This window comes from Chrysemys picta, chromosome 14 (genome assembly GCF_011386835.1).
Source record: "Chrysemys picta bellii isolate R12L10 chromosome 14, ASM1138683v2, whole genome shotgun sequence".
In the NCBI taxonomy this organism is placed as follows: Eukaryota; Metazoa; Chordata; order Testudines; family Emydidae; genus Chrysemys; species Chrysemys picta.
The window spans coordinates 17,448,385-17,463,526 of NC_088804.1; the positions used below are offsets into that span (position 1 = coordinate 17,448,385).

At 42.7% G+C, this 15,142-nt stretch overlaps 1 protein-coding gene across 4 annotated transcripts in view; it reads right to left on the bottom strand.

The window, feature by feature from the left end:
* CYLD (CYLD lysine 63 deubiquitinase) overlaps positions 1 to 13,959 on the bottom strand; it is a 43,394-nt gene extending 29,435 nt beyond the window's left edge. The window contains exons 1-4 of one of the 4 annotated variants that reach the window (XM_042852244.2): positions 13,781 to 13,959; positions 3,091 to 3,744; positions 2,329 to 2,631; positions 286 to 391 (exon numbers count right to left, since the gene is read on the bottom strand). In XM_042852244.2, the coding sequence (XP_042708178.1) occupies positions 286 to 391; positions 2,329 to 2,631; positions 3,091 to 3,588 (907 nt within the window). In that variant the 5' untranslated portion in view covers positions 3,589 to 3,744; positions 13,781 to 13,959. Of the gene's footprint in view, positions 1 to 285; positions 392 to 2,328; positions 2,632 to 3,090; positions 3,745 to 13,586 lie in introns of all 4 variants that reach the window. The other 3 variants (XM_005289805.5, XM_005289806.5, XM_065567071.1) reach the window with 3 other exon arrangements.
* Positions 13,960 to 15,142: the final 1,183 nt, after the last annotated feature.

Here is a 15,142-nt window from a genome sequence, read left to right on the forward strand (position 1 = left end):
TCACAAATTGCTCAACACAATCTGACGGATGATTAATAAAAATCTTTTCAAGAATGGGTGCACTGCCACCACAGGTACTCAAATATTTATCCACAAGTATTCATGATACTATCAAAACTCCTCTCCACTTGAATGTTTAGTACATAAACAGAAATGGTTGCAGATACCAGGAAAGCTAATCAGTGGGCTATATTTAAAAATGTTAATGCACTTATTTTGCAATTATATACTTTGCACTATTTACATATTAACTAGCCAAGTGTTTTTCAAATCCACAAAGCATACCTGGGATAACATCATTGATATGCAAGAGAAGTGTACTTTCTACACTTGCAAAACTGCAGAGTTGTATTCCATTGTATCTTCCATCCCAGTTCCCAATAGGATTATCCTAAAAATAAAAAATTAAGATCTCAAAGTATCGTCCAAAAGATTTACAAAATTTTAAGAAAACAAACATTTGTCGGTTTAGATGCAGGTTTGGCCATATGTGGCACATGTGGAAAAATGCAAGGTTTGAAAAAAGAAATTCTTGAAATTTTGTTGCCAAGTACAGATTTTTTTAAAAATCCATAGTACACTGTAACAGGGTGCTGGCCAGGAGGTCCTGAGCCAGCCCGTTAGCCCAGCTCCAATTAAGAAGCATTAATTAGGGCTGGCTGAGTATGCCACGCCTAAGGGCTTGGCTTCACTTGAGACTTCACAGCGCTGCCGCGGCAGTGCTGTGAAGCGCGAGTGTAGTCGCGCCACCAGGGCTGCGAGAAAGCCCTGCAGCTCTCGCAGCGCTGTATGTACTCCACCTCTCCGAGGGGAGTAGCTTGCAGCGCTGCAGGCACTGATTACACTGGCGCTTTACAGCGCTGTACTCACTGCGCTCAGGGGGGTGTTTTTTCACACCCCTGAGCGCAGCAAGTTGCAGCACTGTACAGCGCCAGTGTAGCTAAAGCCTAATTGATAGAAGGGAAGAACCTGATGGCCTTATTAGCCATGGGGCTATATAGGGCTGGCAGAAAGGAAGTGAAGGTGGGGGGGGGGGGGGGGAGAGAAAGGAAAGGGAGGAGCCAAGGGCTGTGCGTCCCTGCTGGCTGGATAAGCTAGCTGTCCCCCAGGTTGCTAGTTTGGAGCGATCTATAGATAGAAGGCGGTGGGAGCCGACACGGTAAATAAAGGCACTGGTGATTGCACCAGAAGAGATCTCTGGTTGATTTGTGGGTGCAGGAGTCCCATAGAGCGAGGGCGAAAAGGAGGCCCTCGTTACATACACCATTCTCAGAATCCATAAATGTTGGCAATAGATAATGTTCTGCTACAATATTTTAACATGCAAAAGACGTGTTATCAGTAATAAATTAACAGAAGTGCCCTTAAGATAGGTTTTTAACATTTTTTATTATCATTCTTGATTTAATACTGGTCATCAATACAGAAATGCCACAACTGATGCAATTCTTCATGCAGTGGCACAATAGGTTTTTGCACCATGGAAGACTCCTATGCTTCTTTTATTAAGAGTTAAAATATTCCACTTATTTATTACATGTATGGGCTTTAAAAAAAAAAAAAAAAAAAGTTTACCTCTTCCAGTCTACCTCACAAATATTTCCTGTTTGCATGAACGTGCTATCTGCTAAGCTCTCTTTCTGTACTAATAATTAGGTTAGCTAACAAGCACTGGAGCTGTTCAAACTGCTGCTGCAATCAGGAAAGGAAGCACAGGCCAAAACATTTTGCAGGTTCTATCAAAAGCATGGGTATTGTTTATTTTAAGTAAATTTTTCTGAAATTGCTAAGAGTAAGTTTAAAAAACAAGATGAACATGACAATTAAATTTAGAGAAAAGATTTAGTGTTTTATAGGTAGGTAAAGTATTGTTCTTCAAAACCTCAGTGTTCTTGCAAATACAGAACAAAACAAAAAAATACCATTATGCAGACAAACTGGTTATACCAAAATAAAATCCAAAACAAAGAGGAAAAAGTAATTCAATGTATTTCCCCTAAAGGCAAAATAAATGTAAAAAAATCACACTCACAAGCCAAACCATTAGTTCAGTAATACCAAGCCTCACATGATATCTAGAAAAGCAAGTAACTCAGTGGAGGCAACTTAATCAGACTATTATGCCTAAAAACTGTTGAGTCAAATACTATATTGTTACCTCATGCCAAAATAGCCGCTGAATGCCATCTTTGTATGTCGGTGTTGATTTCCCACTTTCATGTCATCAGCCTCCACTGAAGTAACTTGTAGATACCTGTTTATCTTCTAATTGCATGTACTTTCACTAACACACACATGCAAAAGTTATTAAAAATCAGATTTTCTTACCATGTCCACTCCAACAACGTATCCTAAACTTTCGTTTCCTGGTAAGACATCACAGAATATAACTGTCCCATACTCTATACCTTCTCCTATCTTCAGAGAAACCCTGGAGTTGATCTCCAAAGGCGGAAGTTCTACCTGCATCGTGTCAACTGGAGCTGCATAATCACTCTCTAGTTCATTGTCATCATCCTCCACCAACTCTAGTTTGTCCAAGGCAACAAAAACTCCACAATCCTCATCACATCTGAAAAACTGTTTTCCTTGGTACTGTCCATCAGTAAAGCCTTGGCCACGACCTTCTTCCTGGATTTTGGAAAGAGAAACCAAAGCATTAAAAATACTAATATTTTTGTAGGGATTATAATGCATCATTTTGGAGAAATTCCAGTAAACAATTAGGACCTGATTCAGCAAGATATTTTTGCAGGTGAGTAACTAAAAGCACCTGAGCAGTCATATTGGCTTAAGATCCAGGGCTATTCATATGCTTAAAAAATGTTAGCTATGTGCTTAAATACTTAGCTAAATTGGAGCCTCATTTAATAAAAATAATAAAAACCACCCATAAGTTGTCCTTGCTGCTAGCTGACTTTAATGTACTAGAAGTAGCAAGGCTGAAAATAGATGCTTTGTATAATTCTGTATTCAATTTTAAATAATTGCAGGGCATCCAGACCTTCTGGATGATGCCATTTTTACAAATTGAACTATGTGACAAAGTTTGTTTGAGCTCATGTATCAAGCATGCAAAAAAACACTTACCAGTAGTTCTACTCCAAAAAATATCCCTGATAATAATCTGTCTTGTAACAAGGGTCCCCGGAAGCGAACAACTCCAGGAAATTTATCATCTCCCGACCTCAGCTGTACTCTCACAGGTGAGCCAACATCTATGTGCAGGCCTTTACTTAATCGGCTTTTGCTTTTAAACAGGCTGTATCTTTCCTCACAGTTGGTAATAGCCAAAAGCAACTCAGCTAGTTTCTCATTTATTTCTGTAACATCTTTCTCATCCACAAACAGGACTGGATGCGGCTGTTCCAGAACCTTTAAACAAATCTGCATTTTCTTGCCTTTAGAAGGGATATTTCTGCCGTGTCCCACAGAAGAACGATCTTGAATAAACTGGCTTAGGCTACCCTTGGGTACTTTCAAAAGCTTTTGATTTTGTTTGTCTAAAACACTGCATTCCTGGAGAAGCAAATAAAAGACACGCTCTTCCCAACTGGCTTTTTCTTGACTCCATAAGCCTGAATTCATTGTGATTAAAACTTTATAAATAAGCAGTTATATTCAAGAAAGATGATCTGCTGACATAGTTGTACAGCAGTTACAAAGGAAAATTCCTAGAGGATCCAACATTTGTTTAACGATTCTGTGTCAATGTTGTCAAGGGGTAAATCCAGAACAGAAAGCCTAGGATAAACGAAAACAAACATGCTGTAACATTAAGTTTAAGAGAATCACAGTTAAAATTAAGCACAATAGGAATTCATTTTAAAATGCAAACATCATTTTTCACATACAGTAAAACAAAAGTACCTGGGTGATGTTAAAGATAACTTAAAACAGACAAATATTTTTGCAGAACACGCTTGTGATTCTATTCCACTTACCTTTCTCTAGTGTTTTGAATAAAGGAACTATAAAATTAAAATTCAATGACGTGCAACAACCACATACAAGTTAAAAGGAAAAGGAGTCTTTAATTTTAAGTGACCAGAAAAAGGCTAAACCAAATGTATAGTGAGTGAGCTTCTGAGAGGACTGTCTCCCCAACAAATGATCCTTCATACCTTTTAGTGACTGTCCATTTCTGATACAGCAGAAGTATTTCTGTGTTATATTGAGTACGCTACTGATGTGTATGCAACTTTTTCTGAACCTACCACATGTTTATAAATTGTAAAGTATTTATTACTACGAAATGCTATTTCCAAGACATAAAGCTAAGTAGTATTTTCATGAAATGAACAAAACTAGAATTTGAAAAAGGACAATTTGTGAAGGATACTATGTCTAAGACACAATTTTTTTAATCAAAGCTAATGTTTATGAACTAGATCAAGTTAGTATTCAGCAGTGTATCATCTTTTTTTTTTTTAATTATATTTAAAATATATCAGACAACACCCTATTGGATGGAATGAAACTGACTACAGAGAAAGGTTACAGAAAACACACCTTACTTTTTATTGTACAACCATGTTTTTGGGTTCTCAAGATCAACACTTGAACAACAAATCTGAGGATGAGGACTAACCAACAGGTAGATCATACTTTTCCATAACAAATATCTAGAAAAGGCCATCCTGGTGCCCAAAATTGCACTGTACTGCTGTTTAGTGATCCAGAATGAAATATTTACCTTGGTAGTATCTCATTTTCCATGTCAGCACAACAGAGGCATCCCTCTCAGCTACAGGGGGTTGGAAGGGCAATATGGGAGTAAATTCATCCATTTATTGTGGCTGATTTAGATGGAAAGCAATCCTCTGAAAGCGGCTTATTTCTTGCTTATAGTTAGGGAAGCTTACTATAGTACAGCCCCCATATAAGAAGGGGTGCGCTTGCTAGAAGAACTGTTTTGCTGCCACATTAGGCACACAAAAAAGAATTTTCTGGGAAGTAGGAAACAAATTCAATTTGTCTTGAAGACACAAGGTTTAAGACTCAATTTCCTGTGATGCGCAAAAGAAGTGGGAGTAATGAAGAGAAGGGGTCTTACAACAATGAAGACTGACAGTGGAAGGAAGGTCAGGTCTTCTCCAAGAAGCAAGAACCTGAAAGTTTAGTTATGTTATTTGAGCTAGCTCGCTAATGAATAGTTAATGAAATGTGAGAAACACGGAGATGTTTTATAATGGGATCTGCCATAATAAGACACCACATCAGACAGAACTCATTGCAATACTTATTTTTAAACAGATAATATCTGATTCTATCCATTCTATTTAAAAGCTATCCTTAAAATGTTGTAAATGTAACAAAATATTTAACTTTTTTGCTTATATCTTAACAAGGTAGAAGTGCCAGAGAGAACAGGCTGGAAAGAAGAGGTCATCTCATTTAAATGCTGTGGTAAACTGGAATTCATAGGATGTATAAATTAAACTTTAATAAGTAATGTTCCAAAACACTTAACTGCAGACTATCTATCAGGAGATTAAGTAAAAGAGCTATCTACAAATTGTACTATACTACCTAGATTATTTAAAGAAAAAAAATCATCTGAAATACATCACAACTTATTTATATTCAGAAAGTAAAAGTGGCCACCATAGGCTAAATGTATATTCTCCAGTTGAAACTTTTGATGTCTATAACTTTGCTGGATTTTAATTAGCGGATGAAAGTTTCACTGATGATTTACTAATCTACCTTCTTATTCTGGCGATTTTTTTTTTTTTGTTCACATGTTTTCTCCTATTGCATTCAGCCAGGCCCTTCCCCCAATCTATTAATATTCCTGTCACTCAGTTTGATCCCAAATTTGGAATCTATCCAGAAGCCAATGAAGTGGCTATAGCTATTAATTTGTAACTAACACTCATGCTGATCCTTCCCCCCCTCCCCCAAACACAAAGGTACATTTTTTCATGCTTCAGAACAAACCAAAAGTTATGCTATGACATAGCAGTAGAGGGTTAATGGAAACATCTAAAGCAACCAAACATTTTCTAATCACTAGGCTTTTACAGATTTCTGCACTGAAAAACAATACCTTCTTCTGATGCTCTTTTACAATAATACAGCCATTCAGCTCCTGAATACACTATTTGTTTAATCTTTATTAATAGGGCACATGAATATCACTGTCATTAACATTCTGTATCATTGCAGCAACTGGCAGCACCAATGCATTTAAAAGTCTGTTTGCATTTCCAGAATAAGTCACATAAGTTGAGATACAACCTCTGGGCAGTTTCAGATCTCATTGAGCTGAAGTCTGGTAGAGGCTGTCAATCTGTTTGCAAATTAAAACAGAAACACACCATTTATTCAATTTTTGTTTTTGAGATTAGCCAATGGGAAAAAAGAATCGATAGTCTGTTTGCTGTTTTTCTTGCCAAATACCAGTAACTTTTTTATTGAAGCTGATCAAGAACTGACAGGAGTTTGCACATGACACATTAGATCAAGTACAAATTATTACAAGTAACCCCAGACATTAAAATCTGAAATTTGATGCATTCATTGTTATTGTCGTAACTCATTTCTATGTACGGATGCCACACAAACTTTTATTTGCAACTCAGAGAGTCAGAAGCCCCGTTCTTCATCATTCAATCTTATGTCCTGATCCTGCAAAGACTAATGCACATGCTTAACTTTCCATACTGAGTGATTGCACTGAAGTCAATGAGCTACCCACATGTGTAAAGTTAACCAGAAACATCAGATGTTGCAGGATTGGGGCCTTAACCATTTCAAATCTCATATCTAAAACTTATACTTCACTTGAATATGAAAACACACGAAAAAGAAAATGTGTAAACAGAAATTTATAAAGCAGTCTGCACAAAAGTTTAGAAGGAAAAATGAATCTCTATTTAATTAGGGTTCCTTTGTAACTATTACATGAACTATAGCTTGCTAACTGGGCCAGTTCTGCGATGTTATAATCTGATTTAATCAAAAGCATTTAATTCAACTGGAAGTGTGTAACAGTTTTAATTAGATTATATAATGGTATCCTTAATACAGTCTATGATCAGTCACTCAGCATTTACATAAGCCTTACAAAGTTCTATTCACTACGTGACGTTGTGCAGTCTATATGGTTTTATAAAAATATGGGAAAAAGTGAATATAATGTAACTGGGATATGCTTCATGCAAAAAGGTCTCTTGTAAGGTATCATTACAAAGCTTATAATCTATTGAGTGTGATCATCCGATTTGTATAAATGTATCACTCTTATATTTCTAGTTTTATATACAACTCTGAGGGCCTATTGTAATTATGTCAAGTGTGGGCCATGAATGATGGTTTGGGATCTTGATGACTCCCATTGTCTGCAGATGGCAGTGTTTACCTGTGAGTCTTCCTGTATATGTGTGTGCTGGCAAGTGAGTAATGAAGTCTTGCAGTGACATGTGATCATGTCACCTGAACTGGAATCCATCTTTAACCTGGTGCTTTTCCAGTGGGGGGAGGGGGGGTGGAAACCCAGAGGGACAAAGGGTTCCCGCCTTATGCAAAAGATATATAAAGGGGTGGAAGAGAACAAAAGTGGAGAGAGGAGCCATCATGAAGAATCCTCTATCTATCACCTGAGCTGCAACAAAAGCTGTACCAGGGGAAAAAATTGTGCCCAGGCCTGGAAGATGTCCAGTCTGAGAAAAAAAAACTTACTGAAGCATCTCTGAGGGTGAGATTATCTGTATTCAGTTTGATTAGGCATAGATTTGCACATTTTATTTTATTGTGCTTGGTGACTTACTTTGTTCCGTCTGTTACTACTTGGAACCACTTAAATCCTACTGTCTGTATTTAATAAAATCACTTTTTATTTAGTAATTTACTCAGAGTATGTATTAATACCTGGGGGAGCAAACAATGGTGCATATCTCTCTATCAGTGTTATAGAGGGCGAACAATTTATGAGTTTGCCCTGCATAAGCTTTATGCAAGGTAAAACGGATTTATCTGGGTTTAGACCCCATTGGGAGTTGGGCATCTGAGTGCTAAAGACAAGCACACTTCTGGGAGCTGTTTTCAGGTAAACTTGCAGCTTTGGGGCAAGTGATTCAGACCCTGGGTCTGTGTTGGAACCAGACGGGAGTGTCTGGCTCAGCAAGACAGGGTGCTGGAGTCCTGAGCTGGCAGGGAAAACAGGAGCAGAGGTAGTCTTTGCACATCGGGTGGCAGCTCCCAAGGGGGTTTCTGTGATCCAACCGGTCACACACTACACCAAGAAAAACCTTTTAAATTATTAAATGGCAAAAAACTTAATTAGTTCAAATAAGTTTACACACTGATAGCTTGTTTCTCTCCAGAACAGAGTTCAGCGAATCTCAAACTTCTGAAAACCAGGAAATACAGAGTTAAGCTAAACACGCACTCAACCTTAACTCAGTCCCACTGGAGCTGGCAAGAGCCACTGGGATTTGTCTGCATGCACTCCAGTTGCATTCAGTGTTTTAGGCAGGGCCGGCGCAACCCATTAGGCGACCTAGGCGGTCGCCTAGGGTGCTACAATTTGGGAGGTAGCGACCACGGTGGTATTTCGGGGGCGGGAGCTTCCGCCGCCTCTGTTGGGGGCAGCATTTTGGGGTGGCGGGAAAGCTGGCGGCGCTCCTGGTTTTCAGTCTATCAATACGGAATGGAGGCAGTAGATGGGACAGGTTGGTAGATCTGTTTGTGATATGAGAAACATCACAGCTTTGGCTGTGATATGAGGAGATGTCACTATGAGTCCCTCAATGCCTGTGATCAAAGGAAAGAGGTGCCTGGCTACTCTGAGATTCCACTCTGCATCATTTCAATACAGAATTGTGTAGGTTATGTCAACAGCAGGGCACTGGTGGTTTCTTGCCATGAGTAAGGCTAAGATTTTGTCACAGTTATTTTTAGTAGAAAGTCAAGGACAGGTCACAGGCGGTAAGCAAAAATTCACAGAAGCCCATGATCTGTCCCTGACTTTTACTAAAAATAACTGACAAAATGGGGAGGGAGGAGTGCTGAGGCGCCAGGGGCTGGGGCGCATGAGTCCCTACGCACTGGCCACGGCAACTGGGAACCACAGAGGGTGGGGGGAGCCACAGCGGCTGGGACTGAAGTGGAAAATGTCACAGAGATCTCTGGAAATCACAGATTCTGTGACTTCCGTGACCTCCAGATTTTACGCAGGGAGAAACCAGATTTCACAGTCCATGACGCATTTTTCACGGCCGTGAATTTGGTAGGGCCCTAGCTAGGAGTATTGTCAGTATTGAGAGCAGTCTGCGGATTTAATGATAGGCAGGAGAAAGCACAAGTTTAGGTGATATCCTGTGTGCAAAGAAGAAGAGTTTATAAAACTGTGAGAAGTGTTAATCTATCAGGGGAGTACACTCAGTGTTGTAAATGTAGGACAGATGCCATTAGTGCCTGTGCATTGCAATGAAAAGGCAGATTTCGAGAATGTGTGTTATGGGTGTTTTGGGGCATCACTTGAGGAGGGCAGAGTTAAGGCTCAGCAGACATTTACCTTAACTCTCTATTTCCTATATTTCTGTTTCCAAGAGCTTGAATTTTGCTGAACTCAACATTCTGAAAGGTCATGAGTTATCTCTGGGCAACCTTAACTCGGAGTTAAAGTTCTTGACATTTAATTTCCTTCTGTGGTTTTTTTTGTTTGTTTGTTTTGGTTTATTGGTTTGGGTTATTTTGAGAGAGAGAGAGAGAGGGAGAGAGAGAGAGAGACACAGACAGACAGACATGTTAGCTGGTAGGAGACTGTGGTCATTTAGACAGTTGTAGTTCTCACCTAGCTTTACAGCGGATGTACTACTGAAGTACCTAGCTTTAATATAGTGCTTTTCATCAGTAGAGCTCAAAGAACTTTACATTGTTATCCCCATTTTGCAGCTCACATGGAAGAGCAAGGAGAGGGGCTCAGCAGACCAAGGGGAGCAAGGTCCCCCGATCCCAGACCACACAGCACAGGTAGGACCCACCCAGATCCCAGCACACACATGGTAGGGTAGAATTTTGGGCTAACAGGCCCGCCCACCCACCCCTCTACCTCCAACTTTCTATACAAACCCTCCCATCCTCTTGCCTCTCACTCCACCAATCCTTATTTCCCCCCTCGTACTTGAGCCCCAACCCTCTCTTCCTTTCCTTACCACCCATTGCCATTTATCCCTCTCTCCATAACACTCCCATCCTCCAAAGTAGATTCAAACCTCTCCCTCCACTCCCCATCTACTCTTCCACCCCAATCACCCTCCCCTCAAAGTAAGCATTCACATGTATAATTTATTTTCTTTTCAAACACAGTTGAAGTGTTCCCTGAATTATCTTCCATACTCAGATTACCTTTCTCTCCCAAACCCTACCTGCACCTTGACAGAGGTGGCTTTACCCCAATGTTTACACAGCTCACTCTCAGATTTCTGACAAGGATCAGTGGGTTTCAAACTTACAAGCTGCTAGAATCTGTCAACTTTATGAAATACTGGATTTTTTCCAGGGTTGGAGCTGTATCTCAGGAATCCCTTACTCAAATTAACCCGTATTTGCATCACAAACCCTGGTCCTACACTCCCATGAGACAATGCAAATGTCAAGACAATCTCTGTAAACATGCTGATGCACCACTATAATTATATGAAGTCAGAAGGAGGACAGAGGAAAAGGACTCTACACATCCATCTACAGCACGGCAGGCCTAGGGAGGTATGAAGTGACCTATTCATCTCAATGAGATGTTCTCAGCTGAAAGACTATACCCCCTGGATATAAATACAGCCTGAAACAATAACTCAATTGTGAACTGCTCCATTCATGTCAGTGGGTGTCTCACCCCCTTCCCCAGTGCCAGAGAGCCTGTAATATGCATCAAGTATGTCCATTCTCAAATTCTCACCCGGTCTCAGCAGTGTGTTTTCAGTGCATGCTCTAAGCGCATCTGTTCTAACCAGAGGGGCAGGGCTTCCCCAAATCTTGGCTCATGTGGAGGGAGCAAAATAGGGAGGTGGGCTCAGATCCTCCTACAGAGACAAGGCCCCCTAAGATCCCAGATCACATAAAGAAGGGTAGGGAGAGGGGCTCGCATTTTCAGAAGGGCACAAACCTCCAGATATCACATGGGGATGGGCAGATGGTGTGGGGGGGAATTAGATCCCCATAGACGCATACAGGGAGCCCCCCCCCCAACCCTGGCAGACGTACAGGGGACAGGGACTCAGACACCCCCAGAAGGGCAAGTACCCCATATCTGGCTCACATGAAGGGGTATACGAGGATGGGGTGCTCAGATCTGGCACAAACACAAAGGTAGGGGAAGAGGCTCAGACCTCCTCTCCCCCAAGATAGGCCGCCTCTCTCAGATGCCAGCATTCACATGAGAGGGAAATGTAGGGCTGACAGGTACCACTGCCCCTATTCTCTCCCAGCCTGGAACTCATTTCCATGTGCTCCTTCCCATTGTCCCATTTCTCCCCTCCCACTCCCTATCACTGACCCCCACCTAACCCCTCACCTACCTATCCCCATAATTGATCCTCCCCTTCCTTGCACCCCAAGCCCTTCTCTCCCTTTTGCCATCCATTCTTCCACACACATCCCATGAGCATTTGCATGTGTAATTTACTATACTGCACAGCAATGTGGTGATGAATATTAAGCCCTTTGTATGACAGTATGTAACGTACTTAAGAACTTTTTCTATCCATCTAGGTTCTCATGCCATGGCCATCTTCGTGATATCTGAGCCTATCTTAGTACCAAAATGGGCTGAGGAGTAAGAGAGAAAACATCTTCTGAACCGGAGTAAAGACCTAACAGGAGCAAGTGACTGAAACTTTGTAAGTGTAGCTAAGAGGGTGAAACTTTGCACATGTTTAAGCCACTGTAGTTAGCCGAGTCAGAAGTTCCCTAAATTCCTCTCCCCCCACCTCGCCCTTTGAGTCACTAGCATATACTGTTACAGAGAATCATCTCACTGAGAAAAAGGTTTGTTCTGAAATTTGAGAACTTTGTTTCTGCCTTGTGATAGCATTACTTGGAGTAAGCACTGTGGTTTGTATCTCCTATCAGGTTTCAGCATGACTATACACAAGTATATTGCCTTGATTCAGACTATAGAACAAGTGGGGAAAACTGGATCAACCTGTTTCAAACTGTCTCTTGTAGATTCCCGAGTATAAATATGTTTTGAATAATCCCATGTACAGGGCAAACAACCAAGACTGTCAAAGAGTCTGAAAAATGTTTTTAAGTCGAAGAACCCATAGTAGATGAGTGGGCAAACGTAATAGCCTCCAAGGGAGGCCAAAGCTGCATGTTTGCAATACTAAATTAAATAAAAATAAAAAATGTGCATTTTAAAGGATGCTTAGTTGCTAAGTGAAAACATGCATCTTAACACAGACCAATGGATTATTGGAGTTTTTAAATGTATTTTTACTATTTGGATTTTACTACTTAACTTTTTTTTAGCTGTATATAAAATATGAAAAATATATTTTTCAGTTTTAAAAAGAATATTTAGTAATATAATTTGTTTAAAACAAAAAGCACTACACTGTAGCTGTTTGGTACAATATGTACATGGACTTGATTTGGGGATGACACTTGTGTGTCAGTATGTGCCATTTGTTTCTAATTCAGAAGGGTTGCGCATTGTGTTCATATTCTGAGATGAAAGATGCAAACACTATTTTCAGTCAGATTTAATGTTCTTGCTTTATGAGTTAATATATACTTCTCTATACTCATTGAGAATGTTTATTTTCTGAGCAGCATAAAATATGCTTAAACATTTCCTTGCTTTTAAATGCTTAATTTTTTTTAAACACAGATTTTTATTTTACATTAACCTAGACTTCTTTCTTATTTTTTGTGCACGTGTGTAAAGGAAGAAACAGCTGAAACTTTTAAATAAATAGGATGATTACTTTAAACCTGTGAGCTGAACTGGCCAAAATCAGTGCCCCCTGCACAGCCCTTATCTATTTCAGCGTGCACCTGACAAAATGCAGGGATCACTATATTGCTAAATCCTTAATCCTACAATCAGATCTGACAGCGTGAATCTCTTATCCAACTGACTTCAATGTTCTGCATGAGTTACCAGAGCCAGCAGCGGGATCAGGGCCTCTCTCAGGTATGCAGCACAGCCTACCTACCTTCAGGCTGCACGTTGGTGGAAAAGGCGAAACAAAGCAACTCGCTGTGAGACGCCCCAACAGAGGAAGTGTCACACACACACACACTACTAGAACCCAAGTCTCACTACGCTGCTCTATAGCCAACCTCTCCCCCCCCCCAGGCCAGCTGAGCCGACGAACCGCCCCGTGCTTTACGCGCCCGGGACGGAAAGGGGGCTGCAGCGCGTATCCTGTGCCGGTCCGTTGGTAGCCCTCCGAGCGCGGCCCCCCGGGGGGGGGGGGCGAGGGGCACGTATTGTCGCTGCACATACAGACCGGCACGGCCCGCAGCCCCCGCCGATTCCAAGGGGGGACCGGCCCCGGCCCCACGGCCAGGGGAGGGGAGCGGGAGGCAGCCCCGAAGCGCAGCGCGACCGCCCCGGGCCCCTCACTCACCTCTTCATCCTCGGCCCAGCGAGCCACCGCGTTATTACTGCCCAGGCAGCCCCGACTGACAGGCCCGGAGCCGCCGGCGCGGGGATTTTCCCAGACCGCCCACACCCCCGCGGGGCTCATCAGAGCGACGCAGCCCGTAACCCGCTCTCTCAGAGTCAGCACAGGAGCCAGGCGGCCCGGCCCGTGAAACCTACCCTGCTACACAAACGGCACCGCCCCCTGCCAACTGCCGGAGCCAACCGCAAGGCCCGGAGCCAGCCACTCGCCCTCCTATTGGGCCGACACACACAGCCTGCGCCTACGCGGGGATTTCCACTCCACCATACTTGGCAGAGCCGCAGATGAAGGCGGGAACAGACCTGTGGGAGGAGTCACACCGATTGGATTGATTGGCTATAGCCTTTAATCCAGGTCGGTCGCAGATTGGCTACAGCGAGGGGGCGGAGGGACCGTAAGAGGAGCAGAGGAACGCTTCGGTTTGATTGGTTGAACCACCTGAGTCGCTCTCTAGCGATTGGTAGAGTTTAACTAAGTGGGCTGTAGGACAAGTTGATTGGCTGAATCTTTCAGTAACCGGCTGGCTATTGGCTGCAGTGGGGAGCGAAGGCGGGGCTCAGGAGCAGGCTGTAGCGCCGTCCTAAGGGGGTAGTAGAGTGAGCAGTGGCAGTATGTGGGGAGGGGCTCAGGGGCTCAGCCCCATCAGTCCTCCTCATGCAGTGAGCCCAGCCCTGGGGTTTGCCCTGACACCTGCCCAGCAGCATCTCCCTTCCCTGAGGCCCTGGAGCTGCACCTGTCCCTGTTGCATTCACTCAGGCAAAAGATATGGGCCCCCAACCCCCCCAGGATTTAATGTGACCTGTAACTGTCCCCAATTTTGAACAATGTTTGGCATACAGAGGGCTCAGGCAGCTTAGTGCCATGGCAAACCTTTTACATTTTGTATTAAAGATGGGGGCTGGGGGGGCAATTAAAGCATTTGAAATGTAAAGTATCAAATAAGGCTTTCATTTTAACATCCCTTGTTCCCTTTCCTTTCAGCTAGAGAGGTTTCTTTTTGTTTGTTTGAAGAAAGAACCCCCCCCTCCCCTTGTTGGACAGCCTTTTAGATGGTAAAACCATGGGCAGCCTGTGAACCACCAGCTTGGGGAGGCTAGTCCCCAGCTCCGCCTCTTCTGTGCCTCTCCTCCTCCCACCGGAGCCCAAAGCCACAACCACCAGCCCCCACCCTAGGCTAGCCCTGGAGCTAGGGTGACCAGACAGCAAGTGTGAAAAATCGGTTCAGGGGGTGGGGGTAATAGGAGCCTATATAAGAAAAAGACCCAAAAATCGGGACTGTCCCTATAAAAATGGGACATCTGGTCACCCTACCTGGAGCACAGGGAGGATGCGTGGCATGGCTCCAGCCTGAGACAGGGCCACTACACAGGGATACTGGAGCCACACACAGAGTGGGGAGGGGGGGGAGGGTCTGGGTGGGGCCATACTTGGCTGTTTGGGGAGGCATAGCATCCCCCAGCCTATGGTACCTGCCACCCATGGGTAAAACCCGTCCTTTT